This window comes from Pan troglodytes, chromosome X, assembly GCF_028858775.2.
Source record: "Pan troglodytes isolate AG18354 chromosome X, NHGRI_mPanTro3-v2.0_pri, whole genome shotgun sequence".
Lineage (NCBI taxonomy): Eukaryota > Metazoa > Chordata > Mammalia > Primates > Hominidae > Pan > Pan troglodytes.
Window position 1 is genome coordinate 44,243,478 of NC_072421.2, and position 22,057 is coordinate 44,265,534.

Consider the following 22,057-nt stretch of genomic DNA (forward strand, 5'->3'; position numbering starts at 1 on the left):
CTCATTCACTGTATCCTCCACCTCCTGGGCTCAAGCAATCCTCCAGTCTCAGCCTCCCGAGAAGCTGGTACCACAGGTGTGCACCACTATGCCTTGCCCACAATCATTTTTTAAAAGTCTTATGCAAGGCTCGTTACCAACAAGGACCAAGTCAGATTCTGAGGGGTGGAGGTCTTGGGTTTTCTTTCTGATACTAGTGCCTAACAACTTGCCTGGCACATAGCAGGCCTAACATAAAGATTTGCAGGCATGAATGGAAAGTTACAGTTTCTCTCCATAAATAAAGGCACTCATGCTCATTCAGAGAAGACTGTATTCCTGGTCCTAAACCTTATCTACTTGCCACCAGCCAGTCATTTAAAATGGGTGGCCTGGGTCACAAGAGGAAGAGATTCAGCACCAGTGTGTTACAGCCATTAGATTCAAAGACTAAAATGACAGGGCTCTTTGTGGTGGGTCACTGCACTGACTTTGCAAACAGTAGATTACTTGCCCAACTGATGCACCAATCCAATAGCAGTCCTAAACGTGATTATCTGCAATGTGGAGAATGAGGAGCCTGTGATGCAGGGGAAAAAGAGTAGTTACACAGGAAGAAGCACCCTAAGCCAAAATTGTGGCACTTTCCCCATTTGCCTCCAACCTTCTTTCCGCAGTCTTGCTCCTCCTTGGAGTATATTCCGCCCTTCACCCTCAGTTCTAGATACTGACTCTTCTTACATGGCCTCCACTTGGAAGAAAAGTGGGTTCTATAAGAGCAAATATGACAAGATTCTAGCGTTGTGCTGTCTGCATGTGGCTACTTGCATTGACATTTAAAGCAATTAAAATTAAATAGAATTCTTATGCCTGTAATCCCAGCACTTTGGGAGGCCGAGGCAGGTGGATCATGAGGTCAGGAGATCGAGACCATCCTGGCTAACACGGTGAAACCCCATCTCTACTAAAAATGCAAAAAATTAGCCAGGCAAGGTGGCACGCACCTGTAATCCCAGCTACTTGGGAGACTGAGGCAGGCGAATCGCTTAAACCCGGAAGGCAGGGGTTGCAGTGAGCCAAGATCGCACCACTGCACTCCAGCCTGGGCGACAGAGCGAGACTCCGTCTCAAAAAAAAAAAATTAATTAAATAGAATTTTAAAATCTGATTCCCAAGTCTCATTAGCTATATTTCAAGTGTTTAGTACCCACATGTGGCTAGTGACTAGTGTATTAAAGCAGCTCTAGAACATTCTCATCATTGTAGAATCCAGCACTTTAGTGAGCATCCCTGCAATGTTCTACCCAATTGAGTAGTACACTTGTTGAATATGTGCAAATGAATAAATGAATTTAATTTAATATGGTAGAATCGACACTAGTGAGAGAGAGCCAAGACATTTTCAGAATCTCAACCTTGGTGATTGGCTTTATAAACCCATACTTTAAAACACTGAATTAGAAAAGATTACTCATCTCTTTTCACAAGATTTTGGGGGAGGATTAAATAAACCTTTTATTGATTTACAAAGAGTTGGTTATATTCTAAAGAAAGTTAATTCCATGAGTTTGTGCCAATATATTTTATTTGAAAGAACTGTGCTTAGAACCTGGATTAACATTTTATGTCCAGCATTCTAACAAAACAGTTACATGCAAACACATGTCTTTAAGTTTTCAAAAGCAATTGAAACAAAAACAAAAATTGCCAGGTAGGACCTAATTAAACTAAAGAGCTTCTACACAGCAAAAGAAACTATCAAGAAAGTAAACACACAGCCTACAAAATGGGAGAAAATATTTGCAAACTATGCCTCTGACAAAGGTCTAATATCCAGAATCTACAAGGAACTTAATTCAACAAGCAAAAACCAAATAACCCCATTAAAAAGTAGGCAAAATGCATGAACAGACACTTCTCAAAAGAAGACATACAAGTGGCCAAAAAGCATACGATAAAGAGCTCTGCATTACTAATCATCAGATAAATGCCAATCAAAACCACGATGAGATACCATCTCACACCAGTCAGAATGGCTATTATTAAAAAGTCAAAAAATAAGAGATGTTGGAGAAAAAGGAGCACTTGTGCACTGTTGGTGGGAATGTAAATTAGTTAAGCCACTGTGAAAAGAAATTTGGAGTTTTCTCAAAGAAGTAAAAATGGAACTATCATGCGACCCAGCAATCTCATTATTAGGTATATACCCAAAGGAATATAAATTGTTCTACCAAAAAGGCACATGCACTCATATGTTCATCGCAGCACTACTCACAATAGCAAACATATGGAATCAACGTAGGTGCCCATCAAAGGTGGATTAGATAAAGAAAATGTGATATGTATATAGCATGGAATACTATGCAGCCATAAAAAGAGAACTAAATCATGTTCTTTGCAGCAACATGGATGCAGCTGGAGACTATTATCCTAAGTGAATCAATGTAGAAACAGAAAACCAAATACCACGTGTTCCCCCTTATAAGTGAGAGCTAAGCATGGGGTACATATGGATATAAAGATGAAAATAATAGACACTGAGGACTACTAAAGGGGGAGGTAAGGAGTACAGCAAGAGTTGAAAACCTACCTATTGGTACTATGTTCACTACCTGGGTGACAGAATCATTCATACCCCAAACCTCAGCATCATGCAACATATCCATGTAACAAATCTGCACATGTACCCCTGAATCTAAAATAAAAGTTGACATTTTTTAAAAATGCATGCCTTAGCAACAAGTTTCTTGGACCTTCTTCTAAAGGTTTTTATATAAGGAAAGTACTCACCCTTTTTCCTCCAGAAAGGCTCTTTATAATAAACTATACACTTGATGACTGAACCCAAAGGCACACGAGTGATCATCTGGTTTCTCATCATTGGCAGAGGGGGATTGAAGTGAATCTTCATGCCCAGAGTAGGAGGAATAGCACTAATCACATATTTAGCCTGAAAGAAAAGCAACATGGTTAAACATTGTTGCCGTGTTGCTTTTGTTTTTTTCCCAATGATTCTCTCTCATTCTACCGTTATATTCTTTTCAGTCTCTTAAAGAAGTGACAAGGATTTTGTCGAAACCTAAAGTAGCCTTTATTGTTCCTTAGTTCAAAACCTCCAATGACTTCCCATTGCACTTAAAGTCAAAGCCAGATTTCTCACCATCATCGCCAAGGCCACACATGAAATGGGCCCGTTACATCACTGATCTCACCTCCTGTTACATTTGCCCTGACACTCTTACTTCTGCTATTTTTGTTTTCTTTTTGAGACCCAGTCTCACTCTGTCGCCAGGCTGGAGTGCAGTGGTGCGATCTTGGCTCACTGCAACCTCCACGTGCCAGGTTCAAGCGATTCTCCTGCCTCAGCCTCCAGAGTAGCTGGGACTACAGGTGCGCACCACCACACCCAGCTAATTTTTGTATTTTTAGTAAAGACAGGGTTCCACCATGTTGGCCAGGGTTGTCTCGATCTTTTGACCTTGTGATCTGCCCACCTCGGCCTCCCAAAGTGCTGGGATTACAGGCGTTAGCCACCACGCCTGGCCCTGCCATTTTGATCACCTTGCTGTTCCTTGGTCACACCAGGCTTGCTCCCACCTCAGTGCCTTGGCACTGGCTGTTCCATCTTCTTCTCTCAGGGAACCACATGGCTCAATCCCTCGTCTCCCCCAATTCTCTATCAGATATCACCTTCTCAGTGAGGCCTTCCCTGATGACCTTATTTAAACTTGCATAACCAATTCTCCCATCTCACTTTCTGGTATGCCCTCTCCCCACCTTCCTGCTTGATTTTTTCCACACTAATTATCACTATCTGACATACTTTATATTATAACTATATGTTTCATTACTGTCTTTCTCCTTCACTAGAAGGAGAATTGTATGTGGGCAGAGAATTGTATCTGTTTTGTTCACGACTGTGTTCTTAACTCCTAGAATCATGTCAGGCACATAGGAGGTGCTTGATATTTATCAAATAAATATTTTCTGTGTTTTTCTAATTACATAAAAGCAAAATACAGAGGGTTGATAATATCTTTATATGTTTTTATAAATCCTCCCCCACCCCAAATATTCTGGTTCTCTTTTCCTTTTTTTCAGTTAGAGATAGCTTTTTCACTATTGGCAAAAAGACTGTCTATAAAGTGTGTGATATTGTTGACTTCGGCTTTGATTATCTATGAGACTGTGGCCTCTTCCCACTTGTTTAAGTGTCTTGGTAACTCTGAGTGGAAAAATTTCAAAGCAAAGTTGAGTTCAAAGCAAATGTTGAGTGAGAGAATGGAAAAAAGTGCTTTTTTCCATTCTCTCACTCAACAACGATCACCACAGAAGACTTCTGTGACCAAATGTGGAGTGGGTTTTCCCCACATATTAAGCAAGCAAGCAATTCTATAGCAGACATCAGCCATGTGTCCTCTGAATTCAACTCAATTCTGACAGTATCTACCTGGAGATAACTTCTGATCCTACAGGTTGAGGGCTCAGTCTCCAAGACTGTCCCCCACCTTCAGATGTCAGTCACAAGTCCAGCTTCCAGAATTTCTGACCAATCTGCTTCCAGTTGATGTTCCTACAACCCCTTCAAGTTTGATTGATTTGCTACAGTGGCTCACAGAACTCAGGGAAACATGTTTACTGTTTTATTATAAAGGATATTACAAAGGGTACAGAGGAAGAGGTGCATTGGGCAAGGGATGTGAGAAAGGGCATGGAGCTTTCATGCCCTCCCCCGGCATGCCATTCTCAAGGAACCTCCAGTTGTGCAGATATCCAGAAGCTCCCAGAACTCGGTCGTTTTGGGTTTTTATGGAGGCTTCCTTATGTAGGCACAATTGATTAAATCATTGGCCTCTGGTGATCAATTCAACCTTCAGCCCCTTGCCTCATCCCCTCCCTGGAGGCTGGGGGTGGGGCTGAAAGTCCCAACCCTCTAGTCTTTCCATGGTCTTTCCTGTGACCAGCCCCATCCTGAAGCTACCTAGGGGCTGCCAGCCATCAATCATTGGCATCAAAGGACATCACTCTGGAGATTCTAAGAATTTTTAAAGTTGTATGCCAGGAAACTGGGATGAAGATCAAATATATATTTCACAATATCACAGTTACCTCATACATCTCATGGTTTAGGGTCTCCACAAGGACATTTTCTCTTGTCTGGTCAATGTAGATCACAGGCCTCTCCAGCTTCACTCGGTCTCCAAGGAGGTCCATTATCCGCTCGCTCACTTGACCAGATCCGCCCACAAATTTCCTCTCCTGGAAAGAGAAAAGGAGGTGAAAGAGAAACGCAGGAATGGGCATAAATTGCTAAATTCTTAGTTGTCCTCACATATGTCTACTCTGAGATGTCTAACATTTCATTTTGCTGCAGTGAATAGTGGCTTTCACCATGGTTTTCTAACTAGGAATTGCTGTCTTTGGACAAAGTTACAGGATTTCTAAGTTACTTTACAAGCTATGCTCTTGTAGATTCCCAGACTCCAACCTTAGCTGGACATCTTCAGAATGACCCCTGTGTCCCACCTTTCTGGTCACCACCCCTGCTCTCTGTCCTATCTGCAGTCTTTTGCTTGGAGCTGGAACTGGTGAAGCTGTACCTAAAGCTCTTCCCTAGCTTGCCTGAGCAGACCTAAGCCTGCTTCCCCTTGCTTTGTGGCTCAAGCGCAGAACTTCCCTGCCTCCCACCATGTCCCCTTCCCCCAGGCCAGCCTACTCCCTGTTGCAGGCTGCCCATCTTATCCTGGGTCAGATGCCTGCTGCTTCTGTAGCCACAGAACTCATTTCACCTCACTGTATCCACCTGCCCTGAGCCTTGCTAAAACTTCCAAATGTTCTACCTGGCTATGCACACAGTTGACCTGACTGCCTCCTCCTCAATTTTCAGTTAAGGTCAGAGAAGGAGAAGGAGAGGGAGAAAGAGAAAAGGAGGAGGAGAAAGAGGAGGGGGAGGAGGAGAAGAGAAAGAAAGAAGAGGAGGAGGGGGAGAGAGAACATGACAACCAAGCAGAGTATTTAAGAACTCCAATATGTTCCTACTGTGTCTAGCACAGTGCCTTATACAGTGCCGGGGCTCAAGAAATGGGCATTGAATGAATGAATAGATAAATGAATTTCACGAATAGTGTGTGTTTTAAATTGAAAATGCATTACTGAATTTCCTTTATAAGCTTTCCAAGAAGTGCTCAAGCTAAGCTTAATTCAGATGGTCTCCTACAAACTTACCAAATAATAATTGAGCGTATGGAAAATGGCCACAGTGCATAAAGAGAGACAAGCCTAGCTTTAAAATTACATTGGACACTGGGTTCTCACAGTGGGTACCTGACAACAGACTGCCTTACAAGAAACACTTTGAGCTGCCATGGTAATGCTCTAAAAGCCACAAGCCTGCTTCCCACTTCAGCAGTTCATGATTGAAGGATGATGATCTTTCATTTCAGTAGCAGTGTTTTTCCATTGGGACTGTGGAAGAATGGATGGGTACCTGTCCTCCATTCGTTGTCGAGATGATTCTTGTTGTGCCTCCACACTGCTTCACATACCACAGGAACCAGAGAGCAGAGACCTCATGGGTCTCTGCAGTGACACACAGGTTCACAAAGAGAGTGGCAAGCTGCTTTGCAGATCTGCACAGGAAGAAACAAGAGCAAACTTGGCAAACGCAGGAGAGCAGCTTCTTAATTCTCTAAAAATTATTTAAGTAACACATTTTCTTGGTTAAGTTTAGAACAATGTGGTAAGGTCAAAAAATTGTCACTAGAATCTAATATTACAAAACGTGACATAAGAGGTTTTTGAAATATCAGATTATTTTCCCTGTAAACAAAACACCTTACTCAGAATCAGCTTCTATTCCAGATTCTGTGCTTTCATGATTTCTCCTTACATTCCTGCTGCTCTTCCAGTGATCCCCATCTCAGTAAAAAGCACCACCATTTACTCAGTGGTAAAAACCAACACTCTAGAAATCAAACATTATTTCTCTCTTTCCATCAATCTTCCCCCATCCAATTCATTGGGAAGTCCCATTATCTCTCACCACATCACTCCACCTTCACCACAAATTTAGCATCCATCTCTTTCCAGGAGTACTGCAATTACTTCCTTCAGACTGGCCTCTCTGCCTCCATTCATCCTCACCTGGTATCTGTTCACCACACTCAAAGCCAGAGGCTTTTCCCTCCCTCCCTACCATGATGCTCTCTCTGAAGTATAAATCAAATCATGTCATTTTCTTGCTTAAAAAATCTCCAGTGGTATCCTATTAAAACCAGAATAAGATTCAGATCTTACACCATGGCTTCCAGAGCCCTATGTGATCCAGCCCATGCCTACCTTTTCTGTCTCATCTTGTACCCTCTTCTTTTTACTCTAATGTTTCCTTAGAAAGACATATTCACATTTGTCTATGAAAATGACCACTGGCTTCCATATTCCCAGCATCCTGACATTCTCTATTATTTTGCTACTGTATAGTATCTTTATAACTCTTTTCACTGTCTGAAATTGTCTTGATTATTGGTTAATTCTTTTTAATTGCTGTCTCCCCCCACTAGAATATCAACCTATGAGAACAAGGATCTTCTGTTTCTCACTCACCATAGTGTCCCCTTTAACAAAATAGTGCCTGGAACATTGTAAGCACTCAATAATTACTTGTTGCATGATTGAACGAATGAATGATTGATGAGAAATATCAGTTAAACAAAATTTTTTAAACATCCATAACATGCAAAGGATATGCTAGGTGCTGTACCAAACACAAAATTAGTCACAGTTATCTATTCAGTTATTTTACTGCCTAACAGAAGACAAACTCAAGTAATGGATGAGGGGACAAGCAATTAATAGAGCATAAATGGGTAAGCTTTTGCTTGACATTGGCAGGTAAATGGTGAGAGGTTATCACCTATCAGGAAGCACACCAGAAAGCAAACTATCTCATGCAATTTCGAGGACTCCATTATATCTAGCACACCATAAAATTCATCAGTAGTAGTGTGCACTCTGGGATTTCTTTAATAAGGTCCAATTCCCCTTTTGACTTTGACATGAAGTTTGCATATTGTTAATCTTGTTATATCTGAGGCAGCATTTTCCACCTGGTAATGCTGACAATGGGTGGAATAAATGATACTGTCTTCCATTTATTGAACTCTTTCCACACTCCATTGTCTTTAAAATCATTATCTTGTTAAATTGTTGCAACAACCGTATCAAATATCTATTATTTTTCCACAGTTCACATGCTAGAAAACGGAGTCTCGGACAGTTTAGGAATATATAACGACACAACTTCAAGTCAGATCGTACTTGACGCAAAACTCGTGCTTTTGATACCTCAAAATGTTTTCTAATTAGTCAGCTGACAGCCTTGGAAGTGCAGCTACTCACCAAGGGGCATCTCTCTACTTTACTGTATCTTGACCCTAGAAGTTTGTAGAATCATGCCTAACACACATACCAGTTATTGACATTATTTGCAGCCGTAACAACCTGACAGCCCGTCTATGACAGTCCCCATCATTACAGCCTGTGAAATGGTGTCATATATACATTAAAGCGACTTACAGTTAGTTTTGTAAGATTTCTCAGGATAATTGAAGGGATGGAAATTGCTAGCTCATGCCTTCCTTGCAGAGGCAATTTGTAATATCTAACTAAAACACATATCCAGACGTCAATTTAAAATAAAAGTAGTATTTTATTTGTTGCTTCCTAAAATCCTATTTCTTTTCTTCCTTATTTTTTAGGTGGATTGAGGGGCATACAGTAAAGGGAGTAATAAATAACTGAAACCTAACATTGGCGCAGCTGGAGAGCCAATATTTAACAAAAATATTGCTGGAATTCCAGTTGTTATTGTTGGCAATTTGGTGGGAAAGAAATAATTCTGGTTTGAAATAAAGGGAGATCTAAAAGTAATTCTGAAGGGCCAGTCCATTCCTAATCCTTTATTTGAATTTACTCTAGGAGCTTCAGTAAGAAAAGAAATAAGAACAATATTTGAAGGATGGAAGGTCAAGGAAGTTAGTGCAATATTTCCGTATTTTTTGCCCTGTTGACTTTTTAAAAGATAAATGTTATAATATTTTTCTACATGAAAAATACATACACATTATATAAAATTTGGAAAATTTATAAGATAAAAGGATGAGAGAACGAGTATCTTCCATATTTCTGCCCCTCCAGAAGATAATTACTAGTCTCATTTTGATGCATTTTTTTCTAAGTATAGGTCTTTTAAAAAATGTTTTTACATAGCTGTGATCACATTGAAAATACAATTCATGTTTGTGAATTTCACTTTGTAAATGATAATAACTGAAAGAATAATCAACATTAGTCTTGGAATGTATGATTGTGCTTTAGTTTGAACAACAATAGGTTGGATATTCTGGGGATTACTTCATTTAAATCCAGGAAATAATACTGTGTGTATCTTGCTTGGGAAGAGTTAGAAAATTGTCTTGTGTTCTTATACTCCTAGTATCTCAGAATGCTTTATTTTGTCAAATGACAACTTAGAATATTCACTAAGTGGAGGACTAGGCCAAGGGCTATGATAGAAAATGTCGGGTCCCTGTGATCCCAAAAACATATGATTGATTTTATCACCAAGAAACTTAAAAGTTCTCTGAGGAGAGAAGACCTAACTGAATTTATTAAAAGCTTTTCATAACAGGAGTTATAAAACAAATGCAGATAATTACATACTTATTATATTTTGAAAATCTAAAGTATATAATTTAAAACTAAATACTACAATTTTATTACTATTAAAATAAATTATATTGCAAACTACATTCTCATAGAAGTGTTAGATAGCATTAGGTAAATGTTTAAAAGAATATAATTAATAGCAGGCATTGATTTCATGACATAAAAGGATTTTACTATTCCAGAATTGGTTGCTTTCAAAGGTTGAAAACATAGGAGAGGCATAAAGATGTTTATTATAGAGTATTGTATAATGATAATAACAAAAAACAGAAAGTAACCAATGTGTTCAACAGGATGATAATGGACAAATACATTACGTATTCATTTCCCATGGAATATTCTGGTACCATGAAATATGATGTTTAAAGAATAATTTTTAATGATGTAAAGTTTTTAAACATTTTAAAAATAAATGTTGGCATGGTAATATTAAACGTTAAAAATACTTCAATGGATGTCCATTGCTTTTGCAGTGCATATATAAATAGTTGTTTTTAGAAATGAGATCATATACCATACCACAACAGCCTGCTTTTCTATGTGTTTAATATTACTATTTTTTCCAGTCATTAAATATTCCTCTACAACACGATTTTTTAAAACCCTCAAGTACTCAATTTTTTAGATGTTCCATACCTGATTCTGCCGATCTTCTACTATTGGGCTTTCAGATCCTCCCTTTTAAAAATAATGCTTTGAATCTGCCTCTTTCACTGTTTCTCCCTCTCCCTCTCTCCTTCTCTCCCTGTATGCCTCTCTCTTCTTTTTTTTTTTTATTATTATACTTTAAGTTTTAGGGTACATGTGCACATTGTGCAGGTTAGTTACATATGTATACATGTGCCATGCTGGTGCCTCTCTCTTCTTTTGCCTCACTTTCTTAAAGCTAAATTATTAGAAGCTGAATTTTTATATGAAAAATATATGAATTTTATGTCTTTTGATTATTTCCATTTTTAAGATTCAGATATTCTAAAAGCTTGTTTTTACTTTTAGTTGGCAGTGAATGAATGCCTAAAAATGAAGACATTAACCCCCGAGCCAAACATATTCTCAACTAATGCTCTTTAGCAAGACAGGGCAGTCTCCTTGAATTTGGCTTCCATTTCTCTTATTTTGTTTACCACAAATTTACCACGTGCTTGAATTGGAACCCTCATAATCCTTTCCATTTTCCCTGCTGTCCAAGAGCAGCGTGGCCTCTCCATGTGGTCTGTCTATACAAGCCTTCACAATTTCTCTACAGTTCCCAGTTCTGCCAACAAGAATTTCATGCTTAACTCATAGGTACTTGTTTTTTCACTAAAGGGGAACAGCCAGTCCAGTCACACATGTTTCCCCTGTAGTTGTGAACTATCTACACAAAGGCTTTAGAGGTTCCTCTTTAAGTCCTTGAAGAGTTGCACTACTTCACACAAGGTGTGGCAAATGCACATGCTAAGCATCTCCACATTTGACCACCAGTGAAGAATACAAAAATTGTCCTATATCAACAACTTGATAAATGAGAGCTTTAAGCTGATGGTCTTTAAGCTGTTTAAGATAAAGAAAGTGGTACCTTCTGGTCTGTTCTGAGGACTTCACAGGGTAATACCACCTTTGTGATACAAAACTACTCCAAAGAAGTAAGTTGTATGTACAGATATCTTCAGGGTAGGAGCCAATTCCAACGGTTTTCAGCATGCCACTGGCTGGTGGTGTGGTTTTAGACACAAAGCAGCTACTTGTCCCATACTTGTTGAACGGTATTGCTAAATAAACCTAAAAGGTGGTCACAGTAAATGCCTGTGCCTAATGGCAAGACTTACTCTGTCCAGCAGAGCTTGTCCAGTAGCTCCTTCATTGTCATGTTGTCCCACTCTTCTGCAAGGGGAGCCTTCCATGGGGCATCACTCGGAATCTACATTCAGATGAGGATTCGAAGGAGAAAGACAAATGTAATTTTCTTTTTTATTTCATTCATTTTTGTAATTTTCCACTTTAAATAACTATTCAAATAGTATTAAAAACTCTACCTTAAAGAGGAAAAATGTTAAGTTTTCCAAATTCATCCAATATTGCTTTTACTGCATAATCAATGCTGTCTATGTAGCTTTCCTATTATAAATCTGTACCACTCAAGCCATATTTAATTTGTGATAAAACTTCCTGCACAATAAATAGAGGCATGTTGTAACTGGGCTATTTCTAGATATGGATTCCTAAGTTACTAACTTCTAGAGAACATTCATAAATTTAACTCTTTAACAAGGATCACAGAGCTGCAGCAAATCATGTCTATGGAGTTTTCAGTTAAGCTTTATGTGTGTTCAGGAACAGAAAACCAAACACCACATGTTCTCACTCATAAGTGGGAGTTGAACAATGAAAACATATGGACACAGGGAGGGGAACATCACACACTAGGGCCTGTCGGGGGTTGGGGGGCAAGGGGAGGGAGAGCATTAAGACGAATACCTAATGCATGTGGGGCTTAAAACCTAGACGATGGGTTGATAGATGCAGAAAACCACCATGGCACATGTATACCTATGTAATGAACCTGCACGTTCTGCACATGTATCCCGGAGCTTAAAGTAAAAGAAAAAAAATGCTTTATGTATGATTACTTATGACTTGTTTGGGCATGGTGGTGAATCAAAGACCCAGAAGTCTAATTTTGCTATGTACTGAAGATTTCCAAAATTTGAAACATCATTCCAAGAAGGCTGAGTGACACCCAATCTCCTGCCCACTCATCAGTAGTATACAAATATCAATCTGTTTGACATCTTATTATTGCAGAGGTTAGAAACAAGTTCATTCATTCATTTCACAAATCTTTAGTTACCATGTGTTCACAATGTGCTAGGTGTTGGAGATATACTGTACTTTCTTTCTTTGAAGGACGAAACTTATTACAAAACAGAATACAAATATAGTCAAAGAAGCTTTACCTCTCGCCCCATGTCATCCATTGTCCTCCAAAAGTTGTTATGATCTAAGTAGGTAATTGGATTCCATACAGGTGGGAACGGCCCCCTGAAGGGGTATGATTTGCCCTGTGAGATACAAGATATTTTTAAAAGGAAATATTTACTACAATGTAAAAGTAGGTAATCTGCCAAATTGGTAAATGTCTGCAAGCAAAATTATGTGAGTTGTCAATATGTGATATACACTCAACTTTTTAGCTCCTTGTGCCTCAGAACCCCACTTAAGTTTTTAGCATAGAGATTGCCAGCAAAATTCTCTGTTAAGTTCACTGCCACACCAAGCACGGTAAAGAGGTTTCTCTCTGAAACTGGAGCCCTTACCATACAAAATGTAAATACCAGTACATAAGTGGAGTTAACCTAAGGAAATCTTATTTGTCAATGGTACTTGCAAATATCTCAGAGTCAGGAGCCTCTGTGTGCCTGGAGAGTCAGAAAATTATAACTATAAGCATTATACAACTTAGAAGGGGATCAAAAATCAATCACAAGAATGCAACCATCTGTTAGAAGAACCACAAAACAGGGCCCAGAAAGCTTTCCCAAGGACTCAGATGTGCTAGGTAAACACAGGAGTTCCCAGAGATCAGCAAAGTCAAAGCAGAAAGATTAGACAACTTCAAACTTCTCTTCTAGACATGTTATACCACCTGGTTCTTCCCACAGGGATACCTCAACACAGAAATAAAGGGAACACATTGTTCCAAGGATTTAAAATAAATAATATCTGGGAGGATTAACCTGTTGATGGCACTTAAGAGACACGCAAAAAAACCCACTTCGGGTCAATCTGAAAACCCGAGTCAGAAGCCAGGTCGTGCATTCTGATAGCATCTTTCAACGGAATCAGAATAACTTAAGGTTCTCAGTCAACAGAAACTTCCCCAAAACTCTGAGTCATTCAACAAAGATGCACCTTCTGTTGATGTTGTAGGCAGAGAAACTGGAATTGTGGAATAAGAGATTTCGTATTTGTTCTTGTATTAATTCTGTGGCCATGTTGGTCTTCTCTCTCCAACAAGGCCATAAGATTCTCAGGGAAGGGTTGAGATACAGCTTTATGTTTCCTCTCAGCCAGGATTCCTTAGAGAAACAGAACCAACAGGAGAGGAGAGAGAGAGAGAGAGATATACATACATAGATATATAGATACATAGATACATAGATATAGATAGATGATATTGATATACATATAGATGGAGAGAGAGACAGAGACAGAGAGAGAAACAGAGAAAGAGAGAAGGATTCAGATTTATTTTAAGGAATTAGCTCATGTTGATTGAGAGGGACGGCAGGTCCAAAATCTGTAGGGTAGGTCACGGACCCAAGGAAGAGTTGCAGTTTGACTTCAAAGGCAGTCTGCTGGCAGAATTCCCTCTTTTCCTGAGAGTCATCAATCTTTTTCTCTTAAGGACTTCAACTGATTGGATAAAGTCCATTCACATTATGGAAGTTAATCTGCTTTGCTCAAAGTCTACTGATTTAAATGTTAACCTTATCTTAAAAATAGCTTGACAGAAACATTAGAATAATGTTTGTCCAAATATCTAGACAAGTTGACATATAAAATTAACTGTCACCCTTCTTAACACTATTGAGGTGTACTTTACCTACAAGGTACTCATTTTATTTTAGTTTAGTTTCCGTATTTTGTTTTTTATAGTTAAAAGTAATTTTAAAAATTTTAACCTGCCATTAAAACTGTATGTATTTACAATACACAACATAATATTTTGAAATATGTATACCCTGTGGAATGGCTAAATTGAGCTAATTAACATATGCATTACCTTACATACCTATCATTTTGGGAGGTGAGAACACATAAAATCTATTCTCTTAGCAATTTTCAAGACTACAATACATTGTTTTTAACTACAGTTACCATGTTGTACAATAGATCCCTTGAACTTATTTCTCCTATCTAACTAAAATTTTGTATCCTTTGACCAATATCTCCTCACAAACGTACCCACATTAAATAATTTAACATGCAATTTGGGGAGTTATGACACATGTGTACACCTATGTAACTACCACTCCAATCAAGATATAAAACATTCCCATCACTCCAGAAAGTTCCCTCTTTCCCCTTCTTAGACAATCCCTGCCCCTTTCTGGCCCTGGGCAACCACTGTTCAGTTTTCTGTCACTTATAGATTGTTTTTGCCTGTTTTCACATTTTTTAATGGACTCATACAAGATGCACACCTTTGTATCTGGCGTCTTTTGCTCAGCATGACATTTCTGAGGTTTGTCCAAGTTTCCGTTTGTTCCTTTTTATTGCTAAGTAGTAGTCCATTGTATGGATGCACCACGGTTTGTTTCACCTGTTGATAACTATTTCTAGTTTTGATCTGCTGTGAACAAAACTGCTATAAACATTCTTGTACAGGTCTTTTTGTGTACATGTTTTTTTCTTCTCTTGGGTCAATGCCTAGTAGTGGAATGGCTGAGTCACATGGTGGGTGTATGTTTAACTTTTTAAGTTTAATAGTGTTCCAAAGTTGTTGCACTGCTTTACATTACCAACAGCAATGCATGAAAGTTCTAGTTGATCAGAATACTGACACTTGCTGACTTTTCTTTTATGCTTTATGCTTTAAATATAGTTTCTATTTGTTTTACACATTTTTACAAAGTAATTTGTTTTACAAATTTTTACAAAGTAACTTTGTTTTACAAAGTAATATTTGTTTTATAAAAAAGTTGCAAAGATAGTACAGAAAGTTCCCATATACCTTTCACCTAGTTTTCTCTAATGTTAGCATCTTACATTACATGGTACATTGACCAAGACCAGGATATCGACACTGGTAGATCACTATGTACTAAACTTCAGATTTTATTTGGATTTCACCCATTTATCCACTAACCATCCTTTTTCTGTTGCAGGATCCCATCCAGGATACCACATTTCATTTAGTTGTCCTGTCTTCTTAGTCTTCTATGGTGTGTGATAGTTTCTCAGTAGTCCCTTATTTTTCATAACCTTCAAAGTTTGAAGAATACTGGTCAGTTATCTGGTAGAATACCCCTTAATTTGGATCTGTCTGAAGTTACTTTTTTCATTTTTAGATTAGGGCTATGAATTTTGGGGAAGACTACCACAAAGACCAAGTGCTCTTGTCATCATGTCACCTCAGAGGGCACGTGATATCAATATGACTTATCACGGATGATGTTAACCTTGATTCCTTGCTTAGGGTGGTGTCTGTCAGGTCTCTCCACTGTAGAGTTGCTACTCACCCCTCTTCCATGCTCTGTTCTTTGGAAGAGAGTCATTAAGTTCAGACCATCCTCAAGAGGGGATGGTGGGAGCTAACTTCCACTTTCTGGAGATGGAGAATCCCCACAAATTTTTTGAATTCTTTTCTAAGGAAGATTTTCCTCTTTTCCCCTTTTACTTGCTTATTCATTCATTTATTTATAACAGTGGACATATATATGTGTTTTATACCTTGTGTTATAATCTAATACTATATGATTTATTTGTTGCTCAAATTATTCTACTTCTGAGCACTCCTTCAGGTCGGCTCCTGTGTCCCTTTGACATGTCCCCATCCTTTTGTCTGTTGAGCATTTTTTTCATTTTTGGCACTAGAAGATTCTCCATACTCATCTTCTATTTTCTCTGCCCAAGCCCTAGGATCTGTCATTTGTCCAAGAAGCCTTTCCTTTTATCAAGAGAGTGGTATTTAGAAGCAAGTTCTGGCTGCTGAGTGCATGCTGATTTTGTTTTATAATCAGCTTTATTGAGAAATAATTCATGTTCCATACAACTTGCATGCTGACCTGAAAACCTCCACTTATCCCTCCTTCATCAGAGTTCAATACATAAAACTTGCTCAGCAGAAACCTGTGGATTGATCCAGGGACCATTCTCCACGAAGAAGAAGTCAATCCCCATTCTAGCTCTGCCTCTCCTAAGATGACTGACACAGAGTAAGACAGTTACTTAATCGTCCAGGCCCCAGATATCAGTCTTTGTAATTCAACATCTATTGACTCCATCGTCTTCTTCCAGGAAGTATGCCCAGATTAGCATAAACAGTTGGGTTAGGTGGTCTTCTCAGTGTCCCAGAGCTCTCTGTTTCTCTTTCATCTGCCGCTAACTCCACTGCACCAGTTTCATGCATTTACTATTCTATCTCATTCACTGGGCCCTACGCTGCAAGAGCATGGGCTCTGGAGCCAGTCTCCCTGGGTTGAGTCATGGTCTGCCACTCACTAGCTGTGTTAAGTTGCTTAACTTCTCTGTGCTTCAGTTAACTCAGTAGTGAAATGTGATCATAGTAACTGTCTTGGAGGCATGTTAGAAAGATGAAGTGTGTTGACACATGTAAATCACTTTGAACAGTGGCTGGCATGTTGTAAGTTCTCAATCAATATTATTACCGCAGCTGCTACTATTATAATTATAATCTTTGTATGCCTAGGACGTGCTGGCAGAGACTGCTGGCACACAGTAGGTTCACAATATATGCTTGACATAATCTCAGCTGTGTGACCTTGAACTTGTCATTTATTTGACACACAATGCCCCGATTTATAAACTGATCTTTTGTACTTTGGTTCCTTATGTTATAACTATCTATCCTACTTGTTTTAAGTCTCCCCTTGAACCCAGACCCACTATGGTCTCTGCAGATCCCTACCAGCAGAGTAGTGCCCAACCCTGCCCCCTCAACACAATGCACTTGTACAAAGTGGGTGTGGGATGGAACTTAAATAGCAAAGAACCAAATCAAGATGCACATTGAGAGCAATGTGCATCTATGACTGGTGTACAAAGTCATCCTTCTGCACTATCAGTGTGGCATTGTGCCCACGAGTAAAGGGAATCACAAAGAGATAAAACCATAAGCAGCTGAATAGCCACACCATAAGTGGGAAGAACAGCATATTTTTGCTTGAAAATCCATTAATAAAAAGATAGGAAGAAATCAGTATTCAGCCAAACAATTAAATTATTTAGGTTTTTTTGTTTGCTTGTTTTCACAAATGCATTGGTTCAGCCAGAAATCACCACCAGATGACTTGAAGAAGAGTGTGAGCCCAGCAGATGTGGTTAATTAATGTCTGTCTGTCACTGCTAGGGCCTGCACCAGCAACCATGGCAGCTCCTGGAAACATAAAGACAATTGATTCAGAAAGTGAGAGCTCAGTCTGACACATGGGACTTGGCCTGGGAAAAGGTGAAGGACAGCTTTTGGAACAAGGCAGAGTTAACTAACTAACCATGACCTGCATGTGGAGCCCTGCCCAACAAAAGCATCCTGCACATCTATATCTATATCTATATCTATATCTATATCTATATCTATATCTATATCTAATCTATATCTACACATACACACACACACACACAGAGTCTTGCTCTGCTGCCCAGGCTGGAGTGCAGTTGCACAATCTTGGCTCACTGCAACATCTGCCTCCTTGGTTCAAGCGATTCTCCTGCCTCAGCCTCCTGAGTAGCTGGGATTACAGGTGCACACCACCACGCCTGGCTAATTTTTGTATTTTTAGTAGAGACGTGGTTTCACCATGTTGGCCAAGCTGGTCTTGAACTCCCGACCTCAAGTAATCCTCCCAAAGTGCTGGAATTACAGGTGTGAGTCACCGCACCCAGCCATATCCTTCTATATTAACCTCCCACCAGAACACGTAAGATGGGCACCTCTCCACCATCCCTCCTTCCTTTCCCCAGAGATAAATTATTTGTACAGTACATGTCATATGGAAATGCTGTGATGAGGGTGGGAAGGGGCCCCTTCCAAGACTCTATTTGACAGATCCCATCTGAATAACCCAGTTGAAATGTCACCTTAGCTGAATTATACGGATTCTCATTCAATGGAGTCCCAAAAATATTGAGGGTTGCCCAAATAGCAATAATCCCAGCAATGCAATGGTGTCAAAGACCAGCTGTTAAAGCCCTCCTAACTCAGGAATGCTCCTAGAAAGGAGGTTTGTTCAAGACTCTAAAACCAAAAACAGAGTAAATGTGTGAGTAAATGGGAACCAAACAATATGTAAAGGAAACTATCATGAAGCAGAATAAAACACTTTACCCTTTAACCTCCTTGGTGTCTTATGTCTAAGCAGGCAACAGCTTAGTTTAGCTAAATTCATAAAAACAAATCTTCTTTTGTAAGATTAGGGGAAACTTCTGATAAACACAGGAAAGAGCTATTGTTAGACTCATAAAAATTTGCAAATCTTCAAGCTTCAGGGAGTAAGCGGGGTAAGGAGGAAATGTCTAAGTTTATAAGATTACACAATCTGAGGCAAGAGTTTTGTGCCTCACATTTGGCCATGATGGAAACATTCCAGTGATTATTACTGTTTTGAACATTGTCCAGGGAGGCTTGTTCTTCTGAAGAAATCATGAGAAGACATTAGAATAAATCCTTGTCCTAGGATGTACCTAAGTTAAAAGGTCTAATTACATATAGCATTTTTCTTTGATCATTACAGCAGCCCTGTTAAGTAGGTCCAGCAGAAGTTATTTCTTCCTTTTACAGGTAAAGGAAATACAGCTCAGATAAGTTTAAATGACTAGATTGGGATCTCATAGCTCATGAGTGAAAGCTATTGGAAGTTCAATTTGATTTACAGTAGCTGCCATGGTCACTGTCTTCTTCAAGCCAGATGTGAACAAGATACGCAAAATGTAAATTAATGTCACTCACTCATTTTGTTTGTTTTAGAAAACAGTTTTTAATAAAAATTTATTATGTTTACTTATAGTAGGGTTATTATTGTTATTTTAAGTAATTAAATCATGTCAATAAATATTGTTAAGATTCTCAATTTCAATTTATAAGATGGCAAGTATAGAGAGATAGAGCCACAAAAACAAAAGCTACTTGGAATTCTTAATAATTTTTAAGACCCTAAAACTTAAAGTATAATAATAATAAAAAAAAAGAAAAAAAAAGAATGTAAAAAGGTTAGAGGCTCTGGACTAGAATCTCATTAGAAGGATTACACGATGATTTTTAAGAGACCAACAGAACTGACTTGAACCGACTCTTCAAAGTAATAGCTGTATGAATACAGGCAAATTGCTCAACATTTGTAAGCTTCAGTTCTCTTATCATTAAAATTGGAGTCTTGATACCTATCTTGGATGTACTGTAGGAATAATGGAGATTATACAAGGTACACAGGATGCATGCACTAAATGGATATTGCTGATGGTTTTGTGATCATTATGAGTGTACCATCATTTATACAACCACTTCTTACCCATAAATCCATGACCACACTTTTGATGAATCTCCTCTGGATGAATTCCTAGCATCAGAATTCCTGCCATGAAAATTTGTCTTTGACTTTTTAAAGCAGACTTTCTGAAAAACAGTAAGCAAACTGATTCTCACACGGCCTCATTTTGGAGCTTGTATGTTCAGTTAAAACATTTGAACTCCACTTCCTAGAATTGTCACCTAGTGAGTGAGTGAGTGGCTCTCAGAAACAGGCTGGCTGGGCCACACATCCATTACTATTATCAACATCAATGTTCTACATGTCCTTCTCCCCTCCTTACCTCTGTTCTGGAGGTAAAGACCCAACACCCCAATTTCTGTCACATTTGGGAAGCCCTTTTGCCATCATATTCTTGATGCTGGACCCAGTCCCTGTCAGTAGAAACAGGTGGCCTGGTCCTTCTCAGATTCAGTTCCTGAGGAGTGACCTTTTTCTCTCAGAATGTCTCCTCTGATGTTCATGGGAACCTTGCCCTTCTAACTGTTGGGAGCCAGGGTAAGCCACCTTCCCCTCTATAACTCAATCATTTTTACAGTTATGAACAAGGGTTGTTCTTGGGCCATAAACTAATTTGAAGGACCAAGCTTTCCTTTTGACTTATACTTGCAGTTTGAGAGAAAATAAAATTAGTCTTTCCCATCAGGGAGGAGGGGAGAAGTCCTGCAAATTGTAGTTGGGCAAATGGTTGTCTTCTTCTGTTCGTGTGCCTATTTCATGACCCTTGTTCACATTTCCAATTTTTTAAATTTTTAAAAAGTTTTCTGGGTACATAGTAGGTGTATATACTTATGGGGTACATGAGATGTTTTGATGATACAGGCAGGCAATGTGTAATAATCACATCATGGAGAATGGGGTATCCATTCCCTCAAGCATTTATCCTTTGTGTCACAAACAATCCAATTATACCCTCTTAGTTGTTTTTAAATGTACAATTAAATTATTATTGACTAGAGTCACCCTGTTGTGCCATCAAACAGTAGGTCTTATTCATTCTTTAACTATTTTTTTTTTATCCATTAACCATCCTTATCTTCCTCCCATCACCATTCTACTATCCTTCCCAGCCTCTGGTAAGCATCCTCTACTCTCTATGTCCATGAGTTCAATTGTTTTGATTTTTAGATCCCACAAATAAGTGAGAACATGTGATGTTTGTCTTTCTGTGCCTGGTGTACTTCACTTAAAAAAATGATCTCCAGTTCCATCCATGTTATTGCAAATGACAGGATCTCATTCTTTTTATGGCTGTATAGTACTTCATAGTGTATATGTACCGCATTTCATTTATCCATTAATCTGTTGGTGGACACTTAGGTTGCTTCCAAATGTTGGCTATTGTGAACAGAGCTGCAACAAACATGGGAGTGCAGATACCTCTTTGATATGCTGATTTCCTTTCTTTGGGGTGTATACCCAGCAGTGGGATTGCTGGATCATATGGTAGCTCCACTTTTAGTTTTTTGAGGAACTTCCAAATGGTTCTCCATAGTGGTTGTACTACTTTACATTCCCACCAACAATGTGCAAATATTCCCTTTTCTCTACATCCTTGCCATAATTTGCTACTACCTGTCTTTTGGATATAAGCCATTTTAACTGGGGTGAGATGCTATCTTACTGTAGTTTGGATTTGCAATGAGGTTGAGCAGCTTTTCATATGTCTATTTGACATTTGGACGTCTTCTTTTGAGAAATGTCTATTAAAATGTTTTGTCCATTTTTTGATCAGATAATTATTAGATTTTTTTCTTATAGAATTGCTTGCTAACATTTCCAAGCACACAGAATTGGCACTGACACTGTCTTCTGATTGCACCATCACATGGGTGAAACTGGAGTGAGGTGCAGACAATGGCAATGCTGCATTTTTGGACTCTTCCAGCAGCACCACAGCATGTGAAAGGCCTGGGATTGTCCACATAGAAAGAAATGGGGAAGATGGGAGTCGTAGTGGCTGAGAAACCAGGTAAAGCCCTGCAAGAATAATAATAAGAAGCAATAATGACAACAAGTAGTATTGAGTGCTTACTCTCTTCAGGCCCTGTTCTGTGCACTTCATATGTATTGACTCAATCTTCACAGTGACCCTATGAGATAGG

General features: G+C 38.9%; 1 protein-coding gene across 3 annotated transcripts in view; it reads right to left on the reverse strand.

Annotated features, from left to right (window-relative positions):
- The window catches only part of MAOB (monoamine oxidase B), a 115,496-nt gene that overhangs the window by 24,042 nt on the left and 69,397 nt on the right, over positions 1 to 22,057 (reverse strand). For all 3 annotated transcript variants that reach the window (XM_003317433.4, XM_009438967.4, XM_054676938.1), the window contains exons 4-8: positions 12,642 to 12,746; positions 11,514 to 11,605; positions 6,467 to 6,608; positions 5,089 to 5,238; positions 2,770 to 2,929 (exon numbers count right to left, since the gene is read on the reverse strand). In XM_003317433.4, coding sequence (XP_003317481.2) covers positions 2,770 to 2,929; positions 5,089 to 5,238; positions 6,467 to 6,608; positions 11,514 to 11,605; positions 12,642 to 12,746 — 649 coding nt within the window. The remainder of the gene's footprint in view (positions 1 to 2,769; positions 2,930 to 5,088; positions 5,239 to 6,466; positions 6,609 to 11,513; positions 11,606 to 12,641; positions 12,747 to 22,057) is intronic.